This window comes from Mizuhopecten yessoensis, unplaced genomic scaffold (assembly GCF_002113885.1).
Source record: "Mizuhopecten yessoensis strain PY_sf001 unplaced genomic scaffold, ASM211388v2 scaffold3601, whole genome shotgun sequence".
Classification (NCBI taxonomy): domain Eukaryota; kingdom Metazoa; phylum Mollusca; class Bivalvia; order Pectinida; family Pectinidae; genus Mizuhopecten; species Mizuhopecten yessoensis.
This window is the reverse complement of record NW_018405126.1, coordinates 187464-210922: the sequence shown is the minus strand read 5'-3', so window position 1 is coordinate 210922 and position 23459 is coordinate 187464. Positions and strand designations below refer to the sequence as shown.

Sequence of the window (23459 nt, the reverse complement as noted above, 5' to 3'; positions counted from 1 at the left end):
ATAGAACGTATATGTTACAAAATATAATCCATAGACTTTCCTTACCATTAGAGTGTACTTGGTATATCAGTCTTGTTCTACTTGCTCGTGATTTCTGACCAGCTAATTTATAAATAAACCCTTTGTTTAGCCATGGTCAGCTGCTTTTGATAGTAATTTACCAACACATTTGCAGCAATCGACAGTGGACATCAAAATTACCGCCAAGCTTACAACTGTGCAATACTTTGTGTGGACACGACTGAAAAGGTTCTCGCTGATGTGGGGGACTTTTTATTATTTCATATCGATATCGTGTGGAATATGTGGTCCAATGATTTTAATTGGTTGTGAGAGTTTTTAATTATTTATTTCTATCTAAGGTGAAATATATTTTAACAAAAAGCACTGCTATGATTTGGATTCATTGCGATGCGATGCTAAAGTAATGCATTCGAACGATATACAGTGTAATATATAAATACGGTAATGGGGATTTTGTTTAACAATATCCTCGGCATATTCATACAGTGTATAAGATATACCTCACTTCATGTACTTTGTTACATTTACACAGGGTAGCATTAATTGATTATCTGGCATCTAAGGAATGTTTTACAAAAGCAACAAAGACCTATATATATTTGTATATGACACATGCTGTTTACGTACTTTTATTCATACCCAAACAGCCGATTGACCAATACCATTCCATGTAGAGTGATATATGATACTCCGATTAACGTAGCCATACTTATAATTATCTGGCACCCTGTAGTCAGTATGAAACATGTTTAAAACCCTATGTAAACAGAATTAGTCTGGAAATCTTTCAAATCATGTAATTGAATACAGACCAAATAACATTTTATGTTAATGTTTCATAATAGGGGTATTCAAGTACAATATTACAATGTATACATTATTTTTCTAGTGTGATAGAATCGATAAAATAACACACACGGCCTGGAATTTAGAAACAATAGTTGGCATTGGTCTTAAAATGTAATTGTTCATAGACAGTGAGACCTATTAAAGAAAACATGCACGTCGGATACGTTTTGAGAAAAAAAAGATATTATATACATATAACAAATATATATGATGAACAAGACTGTGTTATGGTTGATACATACATATAGAACTTGCAAGTGTAACGTTAAATGTACAAAATAACCGTACAAACATGCACTCGCTTTATTTAAAGTAGCAAGTTTCGCCTCGCGCCAATTACGCTTAGTCGATTTCATTTGACAATAGTAAGAAACATGTACATTCACTAATTTAATGAATTCTGCAGGGGCAGATGTACAGAATATTATATCGCCACGAGTGACGATATTACTGCTTTATCAGATCGGTACCTTCTATTCACCTCAATTAAAGTTGCCGATATTTTTGAAGTTTAAAGACTTATATTTTGCAGTCGAATACCTTTGAACACTTTGAAAAAGAAACAAACGGATATTAACGTTTTTGGTCGTTTGTTACATGTTTTTTTTTGTGACACTTTATACCCTAGAAGTTGAACTAATAGAAGGTGTCTTTGTAGACAGCAAAACATCTTTTGATAAATCCCGAGCATCCTCTCCACAAAAAAAAAAGGATTCTTCTATCACAACTTTTTATTTATCAACTGTATCAATCTGATTGAAATCATCTATTACACGGCTCCGTTAACTTCGTACTATCTGTTCAGGCGTAGTTCGATTTTAACGAGCCAAGTAACGGATAATTTTAATCACGCCGATCGTATATATCGTCCTGAACTTTCAATTAACTATTTCGTTTATACCATTTAAGATGGTTCTAGACCGCTGATGATGACCGCACCATACTTTTTTGGACTGCCTTGTTGACATAAAGTCACGCTTAGCGTGTCATTATTCTGTTAGGACTATGCTCACTTATTTCGTTCAGCTGTAAGATCGATTACACGGGTCATGCTATGTCTGCTACAGACCAGGAAGTCAAATAGTTAGTGCTATAGAGCACATATATCTGACTAAGATATCAATGCCGCCACGTTCAGCCGATAGCGTTCGTCTGTAAAGTACGGGACCTGATTTCCTTCCGATAAGTAAGTTTCGGTAAGTTCATTTGTGTGCATTAATAGGGGTAGCTATTAATACTTCAAGTATAGCAATGATGTCCATACAAATATCATCTTCACGAGTTTACTGATAAGCAATTCATCAAAATAAAAGTCATAAAATTAATTTTTATGTCAGCAAGGTAACATGTTAAGAGACTGCAGCTTGGTTTGTTGTACATATTAACTACTTCACAAAAAACAACAGAACATAGAATTGTTGTTTAATGGTCATTTATTAATGACAGGTACAAACTTGTGACACTACAAGTTCAAATTTGTATTATCAAATATTAGTTATGTTGGATAATACATAGATCAGAAGTACATTTACTTCTGTTTATATGTAACAACAACGGTTGGGTACAAATGATTGGCACCGATGAGGGATGTAACATACATATATGGATGAATTCATGATATGTATTTTTAGACACTCATGTCATGCCTATTTACTGAAATGTATTCAACGAAGAATTTATTGCTCTTTTACAACTACCATTTTACTTGCAACGTTATCCTCACACTTTAGCTTGTAATAGATTTTATTACATGTTGTTTTTGTGAATTATGGACATTAACACCAAGCATGAACTGTCATTCGCACACAAGCTAGTGTATATCACAATCAATAAGTATGGTTTTATCATAAGTAAATGACAAGTGTCATATATGTAATCTTTGTATGATGAATCTGAGACAAAAGTTACAACCCGATTGTTGTATTAGGTGATGGTAAATCTATATTTGTTAAGTTTATGTACGCTTATATACATGACAGTGTCCATAGATATTCATAATATAAGGCATAATATACGAGCGTATGTGACTTATTCGTGTTAAGTTATCCTACGACATCTACCTGTGTGTTATACAACACAGCAGTGAACATACAAGAACTTTAAAATCAATCCATAACGGTATTGATTTAATGTTATGTTTCGTAGCAACTAGTTACTGCATGTTTAGGGATATACGCTGTACGCCATTAAACTCCCTAATCATTCAAATGAACGCTATTAAGGATCTGTCTTGACTAGTTTTAAGTCAAAACCTAAATTTATTCTGAAACACTTCACATAATGTACTAGTTGACATATAAAGTATCTGTCCTAGCCAAGCGTTTTTACTTTGTAACGTTATAACTGGTGTTAAGAGCACCTTTTCTATGTTTGCGTTTTTGGATCGATTTCGTGAATATTCAACCATGTGTTTCTTTACTTCGCGTTACAAGTCATAGGTAGGTCGTAATTCCTTCATGTTACCCTGTTCCTGTGATATAAAGTTTAATGTCCATTTTTTGTCAATATTTCGCTGTTGATCGGTGCGTGCACGCTTGAACATATGTCTGATTTATGCAAATGAAGTTGACATCATTATAAAAAAAAATGTTAATAGACAGCAATTCATTTCTGTAACTCGGTTTTAAACGCCTGTGCCTTTAACCATTAATTGTTTTTCTCACCAGATAGCAATTCTCTTTACCTGTAAGAACTGTATATACAAAACGCCTATGTGTCAGGAGTTCATGATGAAGTAACTACTCGTAATGATGCAGTAAGTGCTCGCTCATGATGAAGTAAGTACTCGCTCATGATGAAGCAGGTACACGATCATGATGAAGTAAGTACTCGATCATTATGAAGTAAGTACTCGATCATGATGAAGTAAGTACTCCCTCATGATGAAGTAGGTACCCGATCATGATGAAGTAAGTACTCGTTTATAATGAAGTAAGTACTGTACTCGATCATGATGAAGTAAAAACTTGCTTATGATGAATATAAGTACTAGCTCATGATGAAGTAAGTACTCGCTCATGATGAAGTAGGTACTCGATCATGATGAAGTAAGTACTCGATCATGATGAAGTAGGTACTCGATCATGATGAAGTAAGTACTCGATCATGATGAAGTAAAAACTCGCTTATGATGAAGTAAGTATTCGCTCATGATGAAGTAGGTACTCGATCATGATGAAGTAAGTACTCGATCATTATGAAGTAAGTATTCGATCATGATGAAGTAAGTACTCCCTCATGATGAATTAAGTACTCTATCATGATGAAGTAAGTACTCGATCATGATGAGGTAAAAACTCGCTTATGATGAAGTAAGTACTCGCTCATGATGAAGTAGGTACTCGATCATTATGAAGTAAGTACTCGATCATTATGAAGTAAGTATTCGATCATGATGAAGTAAGTACTCCCTCATGATGAATTAAGTACTCTATCATGATGAAGTAAGCACTCGATAATGATGAAGTAAGTACTCGTTTATGATGGAGTAAATACTCGCTTATGATGAAGTAAGTACTCGCTCATGGTGAAGTAAGTACTCGCTCATGATGAAGTAAGTACTCGTTCATGATGAAGTAAGTACTCGATCATGATGAAGTATGTACTCGCTCATGATGAAATGATGCTCGCTCACGATGCAATCAGTACTTATTTAAAATCAAACTAGTTCTCACTTATATTAAAATCAGTTCTCATTAATGTTAAATCAATACTCGCTTGAATGTTATTACGAGCTCTTGTTGAATTTATTACGAACTCATTTTGAAGTCAGTACGAACTCATTTTGAAGTCTTACGAATTCATGTTAAAATCAGTACGCGCTCATGTTGAAAACAATACGAGCTCATTTTAATGTCAGTACAAGCTCATTTTAATGTCAGTACGAACTCATGTTGAAGGAAGTCTTACGAATTCATGTTAAAATCAGTACGCGCTCATGTTGAAAACAATACGAGCTCATTTTAATGTCAGTACAAGCTCATTTTAATGGCAGTACGAACTTATGTTGAAGTCAGTACGCGCTCATTTTCATGTCAGTACAAGCTCATTTTAAGGTCAGTACGAACTCATGTTGAAATCAGTACTCATGTTGAAGTCAGTTCAAACCCATGTTGAAGTCAGTACGAGCTCATGTTGAAGTCAAAACGAACTCATGTTGAAGTCAGTACGAACTCATATTGAAGTCAGTACGAGCTCATGTTGAAGTAATTACAAACTCATGTTGAAGTCAGTACGAGCTCATGTTGAAGTCAGTACGAGCTAATGTTGAGGTCAGTACAAGCTCATTTTAATGGCAGTACGAACTTATGTTGAAGTCAGTACGCGCTCATTTTCATGTCAGTACAAGCTCATTTAAATGTCAGTACGAACTCATGTTGAAGTCAGTAAGAACTCATGTTGAAGTCAGTACGAGCTCATGTTGAAGTCAAAACGAACTCATGTTGAAGTCAGTACGAACTCATGTTGAAGTCAGTACAAACTCATGTTAAAGTCAGTACGAGCTAATGTTGAAGTCAGTACAAGCTCATTTTAAGGTCAGTACGAACTCATGTTGAAATCAGTACTCATGTTGAAGTCAGTACAAACTCATGTTAAAGTCAGTACGAGCTAATGTTGAAGTCAGTACGAGCTCATGTTGAAGTCAGTACGAACTCATGTTGAAGTAAGTACAAACTCTTGGTGAAGTCAGTACGAGCTCATGTTGAAGTCAAAACGAACTCATGTTGAAGTAAGTACAAACTCCTGTTGAAGTCAGTACAAACTCATGTTGAAGTACAAACTCATGTTGAAGTCAGTACGAGCTCATGTTGAAGTAAGTACAAACTCATGTTGAACTCAGTACAATATCATGTTGAAGTCAGTACGAGCTCATGTTGAAGTAATTACAAACTCATGTTGAAGTCAGTACGAGCTAATGTTTAAGTCAGTAAGAGCTAATGTTGAAGTAACTCCGAACTCATGTTGAAGTCAGTCCGAGCTCATGTTGAAGTCAGTACAAACTCATGTTGAACTCAGTACAATATCATGTTGAAGTCAGTACGAGCTCATGTTGAAGTCAAAACGAACTCATGTTGAAGTCAGTACGAACTCATGTTGAAGTCAGTACAAACTCATGTTGAAGTCAGTACAAGCTCATTTTAATGTCAGTACAAGCTCATTTTAATGTCAGTACGAACTTATGTTGAAGTCAGTACGAGCTCATTTTCATGTCAGTACAAGCTCATTTTAATGTCAGTACGAACTCATGTTGAAGTCAGTACGAGCTCATGTTGAAGTAAGTACAAACTCATGTTGAAGTCAGTACGAACTCATGTTGAAGTAAGTACAATCTCATGTTGAAGTCAGTACGAGCTCATGGTAAAGTCAGTACGAACTTATGTTGAAGTAAGTACAAACTCATGTTGAAGTCAGTACGAACTCATGTTGAAGTAAGTACAAACTCATGTTGAAGTCAGTACGAGCTCATGTTGAAGTCAGTACGAGCTCATGTTGAAGTCAGTACGAACTCATGTAGAAGTCAGCACGAGCTCATGTTGAAGTCAGTACGAACTCATGTTGAAGCCAGTACGAACTCATATTGAAGTCAGTACGAACTCATGTTGAAGTCAGTACAAACTCATGTTGAAGTCAGTACGAGCTCATGTTGAAGTCAGTACGAACTCATGTTGAAGCCAGTACGAACTCGTATTGAAGCCAGTACCCTCTGATATTTAATTTAGTATCAGTTCATATATAATTTCAGTACCTGCTCATGTTGTAATTAATACTCACTCTTATCGTAACTTTATCAGCATAACAAGCATTTATTTTGACTAACAGCATTTAGCTACCGAGGTATGCCGATTAGTACTGACAGGCCCATGCTGTTTTGTACTTTGGTCTTTATGATTACCTATAGACTCCTGCTGTTTATGCAATATAGTCTATACACAAACACTGTGTTCTGGGTTTTTTTAAGCAATCATTAGGTGTATATAATCTAGGGCTTTAAATACCGGGAACCGAAGCAGGAAGTATAACCCCAATCAGTTCTCAAAACATTTTTTTTTTTTTTTTTGAAATTGATACAAATCATTCAGGGTGCATGAAGCTCTGGCCTACCATGTTACTATAAATCTACCAGGATCAGCTCTAATAGACCAAAATATTACCTGATAATACACAAGTCGTAAGTGTATATCTTAGATTCAAATTCAATTTAATTTGATGCTCGTTTACCTATGTATAGCTTCTTTTTTCAACTATGTGTATGTATAATGTTAGATTTGCATTGCAGTAAGCAGGGAGAAATGGCGAGCAAGAAGACATTACCTAAACTAAAGACGGATCCGAAGATTAAATACAAACCACCCGGGTGCATAGACGCGACACGGCTTGGCATCCAGGTAAAGTACCTTATTTGAGAGTATGTGTGTATTACGTTTTGAATCTACAACCTGGCCTGACAATTTTGGAATTCCGGGACCTATTTTCCACCATAATATACAAACATATTTTGACTATATCTATTCTACCACATTCAATGTAATGGAAGTCTTTTTCGTGTCTACCTCAGTTTCCATACACCCTTTAATAAGCAAATTTATCTGGATAATCCAAAAATCAAAATTAAGCTGTATTTTGCGCGTGTAAACGGGATGTTTTTATGTCTTCATTTCACAACAAGCTGTGCATTTTCATCATTTCTGACTCAGTGGACAGTGACCTAGTTTGTCGATTTTAAGATCCCTGTGAGGCTGCCAGAAATGGTATCAATGCATTGACTTCAAATTGTTATACTTTCGCTCTAACCGACTGAGCTAACTGGCCAATTGAAGAGTCGATGCGCAACTGTGCTACAATTTTATCCAAAACGAGGGGAAGTTACTATATATAGAATAAACCACAGTGCAATGGGACAGGGATCCTACACCTGGTTATATATTTGGGGAATATTTTGCATTTTCAGTGTCCATTCGGTCGACAGGCGATGAACAATAAGCACCGACGGCGTGCATTATACCGGATGTTTATTTGAATCTATCAAAATGACCAATATACCCACATCGCTTTCAAACGCGTGAAATCAGCGTTTGACAGATTAACAAATATTGTTTGAAGTCACCTTCGCGGAAAGTTCGACGAAACATTCTGACCATGAGCTTCAAAGTTTCAAATAGAGGTGAAATAGGAACTGTTTTGTTTCCTGCTAGCAAATCTTCAAATACATACGAAATTAAATGTGTGTACCCTCAATCGACAAAAGAAACCAGTCCCGTGGCTCGCTTGTTTGCATTTGCGGGGGAGTTTTTTGGGGGAGCGATGCACACACATTCTATAGTTATTAATAAATGAAAAGTGTCGTTACGTCGGAGACGTGGTAGAATAACATATACAGTTATCGTGTATGTCTCAGGATTATACAAATTCTGTAACGATGGTATTACATGTTTTCGATTGTTTTGTACCAATAACAAACTGTGAATTATTCTTGTGTGTGACGCTTTTTGTTAGATTGTGTCTGTCTTGCTCATTTAAAATATCGCAGCAGGTCCTGGAGCACAGAAATTGAACACACGGTAGCTAAAGAAATGTTCTCAATTTGCTTTCAGAAGAAACATATGAAAGATACACCATATATCCTGGTAGCTGCTATCGACTTTGGAACAACTTTCTCTGGTTACGCCTTTTCGACACAGTACGAGTATAAACGGTCACCGTTAAAGGTGTCAAACATGAATTGGACTGCAGCATCAGGCAACCTTTTGTCTTTGAAGACTTCCACGTGCATTTTGTTCAAACCAGATGGCAGTTTCCATTCTTTTGGATTCGATGCAGAAGATAAGTACGCTGACCTGCTCGACCAACAGAAACATCAGTCCTGGTACTTTTTTCGACGATTCAAAATGAGCCTATACGAACAGGTAATGACACTCATAGGGATATATGTATATTGTTCTCAATATATAAGAAAGGTAAAAAGGAGCAAAAACCTTAATACGTATCTTTGATCAGGGCTTTAGCTTTGTGGTTTTCACAAACTATCTATAACAGACAAATTATTCATACCAAAGCTATAGCACAGGGACCGTCTTTGTAACAGGAGCGACTCATTCAGAACACCTGGTGTTGGCTCAAGTTTCTTATTTGTTTATTTATTTATTGTGGTGTTTCCTACTGTTGTGGTATCTCCTCGGCTCCTATTACTTAACGTTCGGCTCAATGTTCCAGTTAAATATTTCATAATTTTCACCACTGAAATTGCTAAAAAAAAATAGCATCATTAAATGTGTATGTACATAAATCCCGTATGAGTCTTTACATTAATTAAGTAGTGATTGTGAAGTCATACACCAAACCAATATCAGAAATATGCTAATTTTCTTCTGAAGGATATTACAAGGACAATGAAGATAAGCGATCAGAATGGAAGGGATATGCTGGCAATGAATGTGTTTTCAAGCTCGATCCGATTTCTGAAGGAGCATTTACTGGCAAAATGCCAGGAGAGAGGCACAGAGGTCCTGATGTCAGACATACGATGGGTTCTGACTATGCCGGCTATCTGGAGCGACAAGGCAAAGCAGTTCATGAGAGAGTGTGCTGAAAAGGTGAATTGTCCAACGACTTGTGCTGAATATGTTAAACAAAGAACATATATCTTACCCACTTTACATCAAATGAAATATGTTTATCAATACCACTTGTACTATGATTATTTGCAATAGTACTTATTAGAAATCATCGTCAACTTTGCCCGATGGAGCCAAGTTTGTCAGAATGACAGATGACAGATATTGATACAGTTCCTGACCGTGTTTTAAAATAATAAAGCAATCAATTAAACACACACGTTTGTATATCAACTCAAACGTTCGTGCGATAATTATAGATACAAATACATACCTGTAATACACTAACAAACTTTTTGTATACATTGATATAAAGTTGTACAATAGTAGTTACAATTAGCGTAGGAGTATGTTGGTATGACGTCACCTTGTAAGCAAGGCGTTACTGGAACGAAATCAATGTCTTTTATAAATACAAATAAAATCTTAGTTTTGCATTTATGAATGTATTTTATAACCTCTAAGTTGACGTTGTCAATGTTGGTTTGTTTGAGTAATGATATTTATTTTTTATGTATCTTTTGATTATTATTTTTTGACAGGCTGGGATACCAGGTCCACAACTGGTAATGTCGCTTGAGGCTGAAGCTGCCGCTCTCTACTGCAAATACCTCCCAGTCAGTGATATGACTGTCGGCAAAGCTGGCAACATCTCTATCTTCAAACCGGGGGCCAAATACATGGTGCTGGATGTCGGTGGTACGTGTTACTGGTATTCGTTATAGACGTAATCAGATATACCCTACGTGGGGTTTTCCAGGTACTCCGGTTTCCTCCCACATAAAGACTCCCGCGCGCTAACATTTGGGCCAAGAAAAGTGATTCATATGAGTTGAAATTTATTTATTTCATAATTTTTGTAAAATTAATAAAGTCTATATTTTTAAATTCGATATCCCCTATTTGTTTACAAACAGGGGCAGAAAAGATCAAAAAGGGAAGCTCCATCTTCACCTTCACCGAGTGTGGAAAGAAATAACTTACAGATTATAAACAAACATCCTCGGCATCCAGGGGTTACGCTCACTTTCGCTCTTTGCTGGCTATTTGATACTTGTCCTTTGAAGATTACAGAGACGCGACTCCCGACTTCAAAGCCAATACGTTTTACCGTTATGCGACCACGAGATTCTTTTAAAGTACATCAAATGATCAAACTAGCCTTCTTGTCTCATCCACAATGCGGTGCAAACTGACCCTTCGATTTTGCTATCACATATTCCAGGGGTGCAGAGAGTGAAAGTGAGCGTAACCCATGGATATCGAGGATTAAACAATACAACACAGACACTAACCTCGATAATTATTTTTAAGAAATCTATATAACGACAATTGTCATTTGTAATCACGTTTAACGTCGGCATGCAATGTATTCTAATGTCTCGTTTCGTATATATGTCAACATATCACCGAACCCCTTTATAATGCCAACAGTTTGATTGAGAGAGATGTTTTACTGAATTTTTGTTATTTCTATTTTTGCCATATATGAATGTTACTTAAAATATGTGTGTTTATCACGTAATTCGCCAACTTATCCCTCCCTGACTACCATCAACATATAGATGTCCGTTTATTATGTCGACAGATGCAGAATGATCATAATTGAAATAAAAATAGACGTTTTTATTGTTGAAAGTAGGTTTCAATTAAAATCATTAAAACTTACACAAATAATCAGAAAGATCGCATAGATAATGTTTCACTTTTAATAAACTATCGAATAATTCTGGATAATAGCTAATTAAAACAATATTTGTTATTTTAACGACATTGTATATTAAGTTATCTTTACTGAAAGTTCACATGTTAATCATTATGATGTATCTTAGAGTATTTTAGCGATACTGAAACATGGCATAACTTTTTCTGAGTAAATTTAGGAATAATCATAAATGACTGAACTCCTTGTGTCTGGAGATAGTTCATGAGTGGTAGCTGTGTGCATCGTCGATGTTGTTATTGATTGAGGTATCAGGAGTTTGTTGATTATCCTGACGTTTGTTAAAATGTCCACAATCAGCGTGCAGTTGCACCTTAACTTCACTTCCATTATCAGTTTGAATAGGTTGTATGAACTGTACATCTTCAAATGTGCTATTTGTTTTCTTCAGGAGGAACTGTCGATATCACGGTCCATCAGGTTGAGGACGGGCTGCAGCTGAAGGAAATCCACATGGCAAATGGTGGAGATTGGGGAGGAACAATGGTAGACACAGAATTTGAAAAGTTGCTGGTCAACCTTTTGGGACATGATGTTTTTGAGAAATTCAAACGTGAGAATGTTTCAGATCTATTGGAACTTCAAAGAAGTTTTGAAACCAAAAAGAGATGCATACATTCTTCTTCTGACTCGAAGATAACCTTCACACTCCCATGCAGTTTGCTTGATATCTTTGAAGAGATAAATCCAGGAAAATCCGTAGAAGACAGAGTGGCAACCAGTAAAGATTATGCAAATAATCTGACCTGGAAAAGTGACAAGCTGCGCATTAAATCAGATATTGCTAAAACTTTGTTTGAACCGTCTGTCCGCAAGATCATAGATCATGTCAAGGAGCTCCTTCAGAAGCCAGAGGTAGCGGACATCGACGCCATCATCTTAGTAGGTGGATTCGCCGAATGTCCTATTCTTCATAACGAATTATCAACAACGTTTCAAAATAAAAGGCTCGTAATTCCAAACCAAGCTGGACTTGCAGTACTCATTGGAGCTGTCATCAATGGCCATGAGCTAGAAGCTGTTACCGAGAGGATCAGCAGACTTACCTATGGCGTTGGTGCGAGTGTACCTTTCGTACTTGGATTACATGATCCGCGGTTAATGGTTTTAGGAGAAGATGGCATGCCACTCTGTGCCAATGCTTTCTGTACACACGTGAGGGTTGGGAATGCAGTACCTGTCGGCCTCAGAGGCGAATCACAACGCTATAAGGTAGTTTCACGAGATCAGAAAACGCTCCCAGTGCGGTTGTTCACAACCAAAGATACGAATCCAATGTACGTTTTGGAGGAGGGCGTTGAAAGTATCGGAGAGCTGATTGTTGAAATGCCCGACACGACAAGAGGATTGGATAGGGGAGTGGATGTGGTATTAACGTTTGGTGGAGCGGAGATCGAAGTCGCAGCGTTCGACATGCACACGCAGAAGGAAACCAATGCCTATTTTAACTTTCTAGGATAACTATACTATATTGAAAGACTGATAAGTCAATATTTTTTGACAGAATATGCACAAATTAGACAGAGATGTTCCAACAAATACCGAGATGATATAAATTAACTTTTTTTATTTACGCTGATGTGTACCATTACTGATATACAAATGTGGAAAGTATAACAATTCAACTTGGCAGCTATAACACAACTTGTTTACAGAATTTGTATTCATTTGCAATCATATTTACTGTCAAAGTCATGTAGATTCGATTCTAGGTCATTGCTGGAATGAATATTTATCAAACCTCTGAAATCCACGAGTCAATCCAAACCCACTTATTCTGGCCGAATCGTTCTTAGAAAATTTCACACAGTTTTCAATCGACAAACAACGAATCCTGGAGACAACTCGGTTAGGTAATACACGTAGGAACCATAAGTGAAATAGCATTCGATCTATTTCAGGAGTTGTAATGAGGTATTTTTGTGACATTCAATTTATATCAGACATTGCAATGTTATTAAATATGTTTGTGACATTCTATCTATTTTTTATATTGTAAGCAGATATGTTTGTGATATTTTTACTCTCTGTTCAATCTATCTAGAATTGAATTTAATCGAATGAAATAAAATTGAAATTGTCCATTCACGCCTTCTTTTTAAATCGCATATGATCAGCTGTTACGTATCGTCCTGGCTGTGTGGAGTATGGTGTGACATACGTTATCAGAAATGATACAATTGTCATTAATGACCTCATTCTCTTACATAGTTCTCTGTATCACAAATATTTAACTTTGCTTGAAAGATTCAACACTGATCAATCCTAGAACGATTTAAACATTTTTGGAGAGATGGTGTTTTCACACAAAGAAACCAGAGCATATAATAGTCAGTCTAGTTATTGTATAAAACAATGTTTCGGTTATATTGAACTATAAATATTCCAATACGTCTATGTACATTTTGAAATGAATAAAGGTTTATCTTGAAATTGGCTTCTATTAATGGACCTAACTGTATTGAAAATTGATTGGATTGATTCTCAACATTCATTAAATTTCATCCAATAAATTCATTTCAAAAACTTGTCAATATGCTTACTGATTTCGTACATTGTACCGTCTATGCGACGCTTATAAAATCAGTCCAATGTCTGAGAGGTACATATAAATAAGTGGTGTAACATTTAAATCCATGTGTGTAGTTTGGAGCTAATGTCCTCATGTATGTCTAATGAGATTTAGAATCATCTGATTATATGTATGAGGCATGGTAAAGCCAGATTGTATCTCTGAAGGTGGTTAACTGTATCTCTTTATGTAAAGTATAGGCTACGAATAAGGAATAATTGCCCAATACACGGGGTGTCTGGTTACCAGCACTACTGTTACAATTTTACTTCCCGGTCAGTACTATTAACCATTGGTGGGGATATAGGTGTATATCTATATACACCAGGAAGGTGCCAAAGTGTGGTGTTTCCTCTAACAATCAGTATGACCAAATAGTTTTGTAAAAATGGTCGGATAACACAACGACGAGACGGTGAGTATCAAACTATAGTGTAAACAAACCAATCATTCGCCATACTTGTTTATAACAAAGTTACTGGTGGTTTGAAACTGTTAATTAATTTGATTGTTTTATTATATATTTATTTTATCAATAGACATGTTAATTTAATTAAAATCATTATCAAACTTATAGCAAATCTAGCGACGTTTTGAACATAACACTATGGGCAAAGGAATGCGGATTGTGTTTAAATAATTATTCTGTGCCTACAAAATACACAAAATCAAGACATAGAATGAGCAATCTGTATCAATTTTTGACTTCATCTAAGCATTTGATGACTTGATATTAATCGATCGAAGTGAAGCTTACAAAGTATTTGTCTTCTCTGTCGCCACTTTTATGGGGATTTCTCGTAAAGATAACGCTCGCGTGACGGCTGCGATATACACATGGGAGTTTTAAGATAGTGATACAGTGCATCGAAACATAGGATTGTTAATCTTTCTTAATAATTGCTTCAGATGGAGTTACAAGTTTCTCAGAAGACGCAGCCTAGGATATTGGTGAGTCATGATAACGTCTTGGTTTTTTTCTACATGTTGTTTGGTAGTCAGCTTAATATTAATATGAATAGATGAATGGATTCTTTTCAGTTTTTAAGCTCATACCCCTTGAGGAGAAAGCATTTCTATCAATTGTGACACGGGTACAAAACATAACGATTGAAAACCTATTTCATCAATAAAATAAAATACTCTGATAGATTTTCATGCATAACATGTTCATTTGAAAATAAAAATATTGAATTGTTTTCACTGGTTCATTACAGAAAAGAGACCTGAAGAACAGCCCATACATTTTAGTGGCAGCATTGGACTTCGGCACAACCTACTCGGGGTACGCATTCTCATCACGGCTGGAGTATACCAAAAACCCATTGAATATCAGTACACTTGTATGGCAAGCAGGATCCGGAAATCTCGCTTCCCTAAAGACCTCTACGTGCGTTCTGTTTAAACCAGACGAAAGTTTCGACACGTTTGGTTTTGAAGCCGAAGACAAGTACGCCAAGCTGATAGACGACGATAAGCACCATGACTGGTTCTTTTTTAGACGCTTTAAGATGTCACTTTATGAGCAAAAGGTAAATATGTACTTTATTTACATTGTATACATGATAGTAACAAAGATACATGAGCCATCCAACTTAACCAAATTAACTATTAACTATATATGTTAATTAGATATGTTAATTAGATATGTTAAAATGTATGTTTTAGGATATCACCAGATCCATGAAGTTGTACGCACAAAATCAGAAACCAATGCTGGCAATGAAAGTGTTTGCGGAGGCAGTAAAGTACCTGAAGGACCATCTCCTTGGTACCTGTGAGAAGAGGGGGCTAGAATTGCTGATGTCTGACGTCAGATGGGTCCTGACAGTGCCTGCTATTTGGAATGACCGAGCAAAACAATTCATGAGGGAATGCGCTCAGCAGGTAATCGACAATGACTTTTTCTCGAGAACATTTATTATTTAATGTGAGAATCGTAATTACAACAATGTTATACTACAATAAGAAGTTCATTTCTTAAAATTACAATATTCATTTCTGACTTTTGTCACGTGAACCATGAGGAAATGTTACATGTCAAAATCGAGATGAAATCAGTGCCGTTTGTATGACATTATGAAAGTTCAATGGAGTTATATCAAACGCGTTGACCATAAGTCTAAGCAATCATAAATTTCAATAACAGTAATCATATCTTTCTTCAGGCTGGTATCCCAGGATATCAACTCGTCCTGTCATTAGAAGCCGAGGCTGCTGCTATGTTCTGTAAATACCTACCGCTGAAAGACATGACTGTTGGAAAAGGGGGAGACAACTTAGCGGTGTTTCGACCTGGGTCGCGATACATGGTGGTGGATGTTGGGGGTAAGACCATGTAGAGACGAAGCGTTAATTATGTTGTCCGCATACATAAAGATATCAATCGTACTATATGAAGTACTGCATATGTGTGTCTCGCGTACACTCATACATACACGTACGACTTTTCATGGTGCCATAAATGAACATGTAGCATGTTTATAACATATAACAGGAAACATCATTTCAATTTGTTATCATTGTTATTATTGTTTACTATTTATTTGTTTTAACTTTACAAAATGAAACATTACAGCAAAACATATCACAATAAATCACAATAAGTAACAAAGTTAAATACAGGTTAATTTATATGAGAACGGAGAGCTTTGAAAATGGTAGTATTACCACAGCAGGTTCTTAGTATAGGTGGTCTCCTAGGGTGAGTGTATTGGTCAACGTGGCAGAAAAAGTCGCATTCTCTTTAGACTGTCGTATTACCTTCATGATTAAGGTTCAAGCCCCCTAACAGATATAATAGCAACCCTAAATTTCAACCCCCTGGCAAGTCATATTCAAATGCCCTTATCAAAAATCGGGATATATATTTGTAATTTAAATATAATGAACTTGTACATGAGCTATTAAAAACGTACATAACCAGGATAACGAAATAAAAATACGTCATTAAGGCTGATGTAATGTAAAAGTTACTCACCAGATTTATAACATGTCAATCTCCTAAGCGACCCAACTGAATGTTACGAAATGCCATTTATTTGAAGATCATTTATATACCTTGGTCACGCGGAGCTTTATTAAATTGGCATTTCTGGGGCAAACTCAGTGACGGTATAGAATGTCGACGCTATTCCTCGACTAAGCTGGCAATTACATGGTTCTCTATTTGTGTGCAGGCTTTGCTGTTACACTAAATAGAGTGCGAGGATGTAATAAGTAGTGGTGGAGCCGTTTCCACCTTATCTACTTCTTTGGGTGCATTGCAGGCCAGACCCGAAGAGGAATAGCGTCTTATATGTTTAACTTTATATAATCTTATGTTTTACCCAGACTGGTTGTAACTCTTTGGCTACATTGCTCCAGTCATTGCTCCAGTCTGACTGGCTGTAACTCTTTGGTTACATTGCTCCAGTCTGATGTTGGGGTAACTTATATAAAGGTTATAGCATTAAATGGGACAACTTAGACTGGCTGTAACTCTTGGGATACATTGCTCCCGCCTGTGTTGTTGTATCCCAATATTATGTAATAGAATAATTTCCATTAATATCTGAATATTGTGAAATAAATATATCATCCAATTTTTGGGGAAAACAAGGCTATCAACTATACTTCATATGTATCAACTGAGATTGCCCAAGTATTTGTTGTTTCACACCTGATATCATTATATGATATCGTACATTAAACTCATATAAATTTACTATCTTAATTAAAAACCGCTGTCGTTCATATTTACAGGTAGGTGACTGGGGTGGTGGTGGTAAACCCGAAATATAAAACTTATGAGATTGGTCTTTTAGCTCCGGACGCTGGGGAAAAAGTGACCAGCTAGCTATCAGGAATCCTCTAAGCCAATCAGACAGCGATTAGCTAACACATGACCGGTCACTCTCTTCATTGACCGCTCAGGCCCTGGTTATGTATACGGTCGATGTTCCTATATGAAAAACCTACTGATCATGATTGTCACTGACATACATATATATACACGATGTTTAGGTTAATGTTGCAGACTAGTCCATCGAGGCTTGACTAGTATTAATAGAAACATTATTTGTCCATTTAAACCTGGCTTATGTACATAAGCCTCAATTAACTGTGTGTGGAGAGGTATACCGGCCTCACAAGAAGATGATTGTTGCTATGGGAAAGTACAAAATCATAGTAAAACGTCCACGTAACATATTTTACCGTGTAAAACGTTTGACCATAAACACTACTTAAACTTCATATAAAATGTCCTTTTTTAACATTGAATGTTTTTATAAACGAGCTAGACTTGTTATAAACATTATTGTATTTTTCAGCTTCAATGTTTATAACATATCTAGCGCATTCATATAATCACAGAATGTTATCAAATGGCACATCATCTAAAGTTCATTTATCGATCAAGGTTACTTAGCATTTTTTTTCTTATTTATAAATTGTTAAAATGTATTACTAGGCGATTTTACTATGATTTTAGTGATTTTGCACTGCAACATCTACCTTTATTTGAGGTCGAAATTCCTCTCAACAGCTAGTAGAAGAGAAATAAAGCTCCGCATGACCTAGGTATATACATAAACCCTAAATTATAGGTCGTTTCTCAGCTCTCAGTTTGATCGCAAAATATGTTGACATGTTATAAGTCCAATGAGCTATTTTTATGAAGACATCAGCCTTAATGCCTAATTTTTGACTACGTTAACCTGGCTATGTATTTTTTGTACAAATAACATATATAAGTTCCGATTTTGAGTTGATGTCTTTGAACATGACTTTTCAGACGGTTGAAATTATAGGTGACTACAGCATCTTTTAGGGGCCTTTTGAACCTTAAAATCTCCGCATGTGATGCTATGCGATGCACTTCATTTCGTTTACATGTAAAAATGTTTTAACCTCGTAAGAACTTTATGTCACTGAGGTAAGTTTTCCACTGCAATGTCAAGCACTATTCAAGTTTTATCTATGATTCGATATTTGTCAAAATAATGTACTCTCCATTGCAGCACCAAATAATTATTGCAAAACAAAAACTATGGCACGATGATACACTAAATTCGTTTATAGTGTTTAATGAAATTCAATAGCAGTTCAGTTTTTTAAATCCCTTTTCCTTTTTTTAAATAGAATTCCCTGGCCGAGCTTGACACCGATCTTCAGAAAGTTAGACTGACTATTTTTAAATAAAAAACACTAATGTGAGCCATTCTACTAAGAGAAAAAAAATGAACATGGATTTTAGTACTTTTTGAAATATTATCATGTTTATTTGTTGTTTTGATATGAAATGAAATACATGTAGTTTATTGTCGATTTTAATTTCTATACCGACGTCATGTTACTAATATGGGGCCAAATGCAACTTCTTTGTTTGGGTAAAAATAACAGGACACATGGAAATTTGTTTTTTGTCAGCTACTTACAAAAAAACATTTTTTTTAAAACAAGCTAGATAGATAACCACTGAGCTTAGTTTTTTTGATAGTAACATATACATTTATAGTTATAGTTATACATAGTATATGTCCATTTGTGGGTACTTAAGATAAATAAAAACACCTATTAATCCTCGGTGTAAGACGTACAGATTCGTTTATTTTTTAACATTTTTTTCCTTGCTCATGTCTTGTTACATTTCTTGAATATTTTGCAGGGATCTTGGTTTCAGGATTAAATCATATTTTTTGAGTTTCGCGTTAATATTTCAGTTGCTTGGCTCACAAATATTTGGGACAAATATAAACAACTATGGTTGGTGCTGTATCAAGCTATGCTTTAGTTAGACTTTCTTGTTTAATCGCGTTGCCAATTAGTTATTCTGCTTTTAGTCTCATTCGTTTTTATATTTGTTTTTATTATAATTGTTCACATTGTAGGGGGTACTGTTGACATCACTGTACACGAGGTGCTGCCGAGTCTGAAGCTGAAGGAAGTTCACATGGCAAATGGAGGGGACTGGGGCGGGACCACTGTAGACAAGGAGTTTGAAATGCTTCTTTCCGAGATTTTGGGAGTTGATGTATTTAATAAGTTTAAGCAAAAACATGTTGCAGACTACCTAGAGCTACAAAGGTCTTTTGAGACTAAGAAAAGATCAATTTCGTCCTCGACCGATGCAAAAATTACGTTTACTCTCCCAATAAGTCTGATGGAAACTTTTGATGAGATTCTTCCAAATAAAACCGTGGCGGAAAAAATATCCTCTAACAAGAAGTATGCAAATAACCTCACGTGGAAGATGGATAGGCTGCGAATCAAGTCTGAGCTAGCTCAAACGATGTTCCGACAATCCGTCCAGAGGATAATAGACCACGTGGTGGAGCTGATGAAACACCCAGAGGTAGAACAGGCTCAGGCAATCCTTCTCGTCGGCGGATACTCGGAATGTCCTCTACTACAGACAGACATTTCCGCCAAGTTCCCGGACAAACGTCTCATTATTCCACACGAGGCTGGCCTTGCTGTGCTGAAAGGTGCCGTCATCAATGGACATGAGCTAGACACAATCACGGAAAGGATCAGTAGGTTTACATATGGCACGAAATGTAGTACACCCTTTATTCCTGAAATACATCCAGTTGAAAAAAAAAGTATAATGAAAAGGAACGGTAAAGATTATTGTGATGATGTATTCAGTGTACATGCAACGAAAGGAGAGGCTATAGCTGTATGGGAGAGTTTAGAATCTATTCAGTACAATGTCGCATTTCCGTCTCAAACAAGTGCGCATGTCGAAATCTACATTTCGACCAACTCTTCACCCGAGTTTGTGACAGACGAGGGTTGTGAATGTATTGGTTCACTTGTAATTGAAATGCCCGACACCAGCAAAGGACTGAACAGAGGAGCAGACGTCCAGTTTACATTCGGTGGCGCGGAGATAGAAGTCCAGGTCAAGGACAGAGATTCAGCTGAAGAACAAATCGCCTACCTTAATTTTCTTGGTTGACAGCAACAGTAAAACCGAATGAAATCGTTTAATATTTTGCACATGCGTCAATTGTATTTTATCAAATAGATAAACGTTTAGCGAACAAAAATCAACAAAGGTGCTCTCATAAACGGAAATATTTGCGTATCTGATTTTCCGGTATTTTTGTGAAACTTCCCTCTTGTCTGGCCTCCTATTGTATTAGCATAGAATATTACTCAACACAACTCTGTCGTGGTGTAGCAACGTTTGGTGACTGTTGCAGACTATATCATTTTATTTAATTTCAATGTTACCAGGATTTGACGTATTTAACATTCAATTTTTTTTCAAAATATATCAGCTTGTGCTGTTTAGGACAATACCAATAACTTGTTGTAGCATTCGTCTGCAGAGTTATAAGACCCGTGATAAAGCTTGTGTTGGATACAATATAAAAGTAGCGATGACCAATACTTTATGCATCATAAATCATCAACAAAGATTCCAATTTCAGAATTTTCTACACGGTTTAATACAGGCTGGTTTGGCCGTGCTGAAAGGTGCCGTCATCAATGGACATGAGCTAGACACAATCACGGAAAGGATCAGTAGGTTTACATATGGCACAAAATGTGTGACAGACTTTATTCATGAAATACATCCAATGGAAAAACGTAAAATACAAGGAAACGGTAAAGCGTATTGTGGTGATATATTCAGTGTACATGCAACGAAAGGAGAGGCTATAGCTGTATGGGAGAGTTTAGAATCTATTAAGTACAACGTCACATCACCGTCTCAAACAAGTACGAATGTCGAAATCTATATTTCGACCAACTCATCGCCCGAGTATGTGACAGACGAAGGTTGTGAATGTATTGGTTCACTTGAAATTGAAATGCCCGACACCAGCAAAGGAATGGATAGAGGGATAGACGCTCAGTTTACATTCGGTGGTGCGGAGATAGAAGTCCAGGTCAAGGACAGAGAGTCAGCTGAAGAACAAATCGCTTACCTCAATTTTCTTGGTTGACAGAAACAGTAAAACCGAATGAATCGTTTAATATTTTGCACATGCATCAATTGTATTTTTTCAAATGATAGACGTTTAGCGGACAAAAATCCACAAAGGTGTTTTTAATAAACGGAAATATTTGCGTATCTTGTCTGGCCTCCTATTGTATTAGCATAGAATATCACTCAACACAACTCTGTCGTGGTGTAGCAAAGTTCAGTGATTGTTGCTGACTTCATCATTTTATTGAATTTCAATTTTAACAATATTTACAGTATTCAACAGTCAACCTATTTTCAAAATAATTCAGCCTGTGCTGTTTGGGAAAATACCAATAACTTGTTGTAGCATTCGTCTGCAGAGTTATAAGACCGGTGATAAAGCTTGTGTTGGATACAATATAAAAGTAGCGATGACCAATACTTTATGCATCATAAATCATCAACAAAGATTCCAATTTCTACACGGTTTATATACAGATGTAGGTCATGAATGCAAAATATTTCTACACATTTTTCAAAATCTGCACACATTGAACCCGTTACTGTACCCGATTCCATTGTTGAGAACTCTCATCAATGAATGTTTACTTAAGTTTTTGTCATATTATAAAAATATCGAGAGAAATACAAAGTCAGAGCGTAAGTTGTCTGTTGTAACAGTGTAAATTAAAATGTATTGATAATAAAATATAAAATATGAATTTAATCAATTATTTTTTCTTTCATATATCAAGGGGACAGATAAACATATATTCAACACATGTCACTGCTTTCACTTCTGTGGAATATGTTATCATTGTACAGTGTAACATACCTTTGTTGTCAAAGGTGTGACCTAAATATAATGTCTTTGTCTAAGTGAAATCAACGGTAGGTATATCATTGTGGAATTCAATTACATTCCGGTTTTAAATGCCATAGAAAAATAGTTTGTGCCCACAAATATTCAAAGTATGGCTTCCATAATTCCATAGGGTAAGAACACCGCACACATAGTTTCGTATTAAGTCTTTAGGCAATAATCAAAGTAAAGAAAAACTGAGAAATATGTTACCTTGTAACATAGCTTTGTTTTTAAAAGTGTCACCTAAATACAAATTTCTTTGTCTATTCTCGACTGACGAAGTGAAATCAACGGTAGGTATATCATTGTGGAATTCAATTACATTCCGATTTTAAATGCCATAGAAAAATAGTTTGTGCCCACAAATATTCAAAGTATGGCTTCCATAATTCCATAGGGTAAGAACACCGCACACATAGTTTCGTATTAAGTCTTTAGGCAATAATCAAAATAAAGAAAATTTGATAGGCTCATACATAGAGGATCTGTTATAAGTTTCCCTTCATATTAGATTGATGATACAAGTTTTGGATTTTTCATGTTTGCGAGCCTCTGGCGATCAAATATGAAATATCCGAAACAAGTATTAAAAATCTAGTATGAAGGAAAACTAATGACAGATTATTTGTATCATGTGATACAAAGTAAACTGTATAATTGTGATCTGAAACGAATATTTTGCACTTGGCCGCGTCTGAAACGATGAATACTGTGTCCGCTTCACAATGACGTGACATCACATTGATTGTTTCTATTCGATTGTGACGTCATTTCCGGAGTGATATTACACAGGTTACATAAACATTATTTATGTGATGGTTTTGACATTGCATAACACGGTATTCATATGATAAAAGAAGTTACGACCCTGTCAGGTGAACACGAAAAAAAATATTTAAAGCTACAAG

At 36.0% G+C, this 23459-nt stretch overlaps 2 protein-coding genes across 6 annotated transcripts; both read left to right on the top strand.

Annotated features, from left to right (window-relative positions):
- Positions 1 to 1980: 1980 nt before the first annotated feature.
- On the top strand, positions 1981 to 13600 carry LOC110447767 (heat shock 70 kDa protein 12A-like). Of its 4 annotated transcripts, none has more exons than XM_021493668.1 (6): positions 1981 to 2059; positions 7151 to 7259; positions 8466 to 8777; positions 9246 to 9464; positions 10028 to 10184; positions 11600 to 13600. In XM_021493668.1, exons 2-6 carry the CDS (start codon positions 7164 to 7166, stop codon positions 12667 to 12669), a joined length of 1854 nt encoding a protein of 617 aa, XP_021349343.1. In that variant the 5' UTR covers positions 1981 to 2059; positions 7151 to 7163; the 3' UTR covers positions 12670 to 13600. The 4 variants fall into 4 exon arrangements, with proteins under 4 accessions (XP_021349343.1, XP_021349342.1, XP_021349344.1 ...); XM_021493667.1 differs by having other exon boundaries at positions 1987 to 2069; XM_021493669.1 differs by having other exon boundaries at positions 2013 to 2059; positions 7138 to 7259.
- A 367-nt stretch (positions 13601 to 13967) lies between these two features.
- Positions 13968 to 22363, top strand: LOC110447765 (heat shock 70 kDa protein 12A-like). Of its 2 annotated transcripts, XM_021493665.1 has the most exons (7): positions 13981 to 14195; positions 14690 to 14731; positions 14998 to 15312; positions 15449 to 15667; positions 15949 to 16108; positions 19654 to 20228; positions 21229 to 22363. In XM_021493665.1, the coding sequence occupies exons 2-7, from the start codon at positions 14690 to 14692 to the stop codon at positions 21721 to 21723; spliced, it is 1806 nt and encodes a 601-aa protein (XP_021349340.1). In that variant the 5' UTR covers positions 13981 to 14195; the 3' UTR covers positions 21724 to 22363. The 2 variants fall into 2 exon arrangements, with proteins under 2 accessions (XP_021349339.1, XP_021349340.1); XM_021493664.1 differs by having other exon boundaries at positions 13968 to 14195; positions 19654 to 21321.
- The last annotated feature ends 1096 nt before the right edge of the window (positions 22364 to 23459 follow it).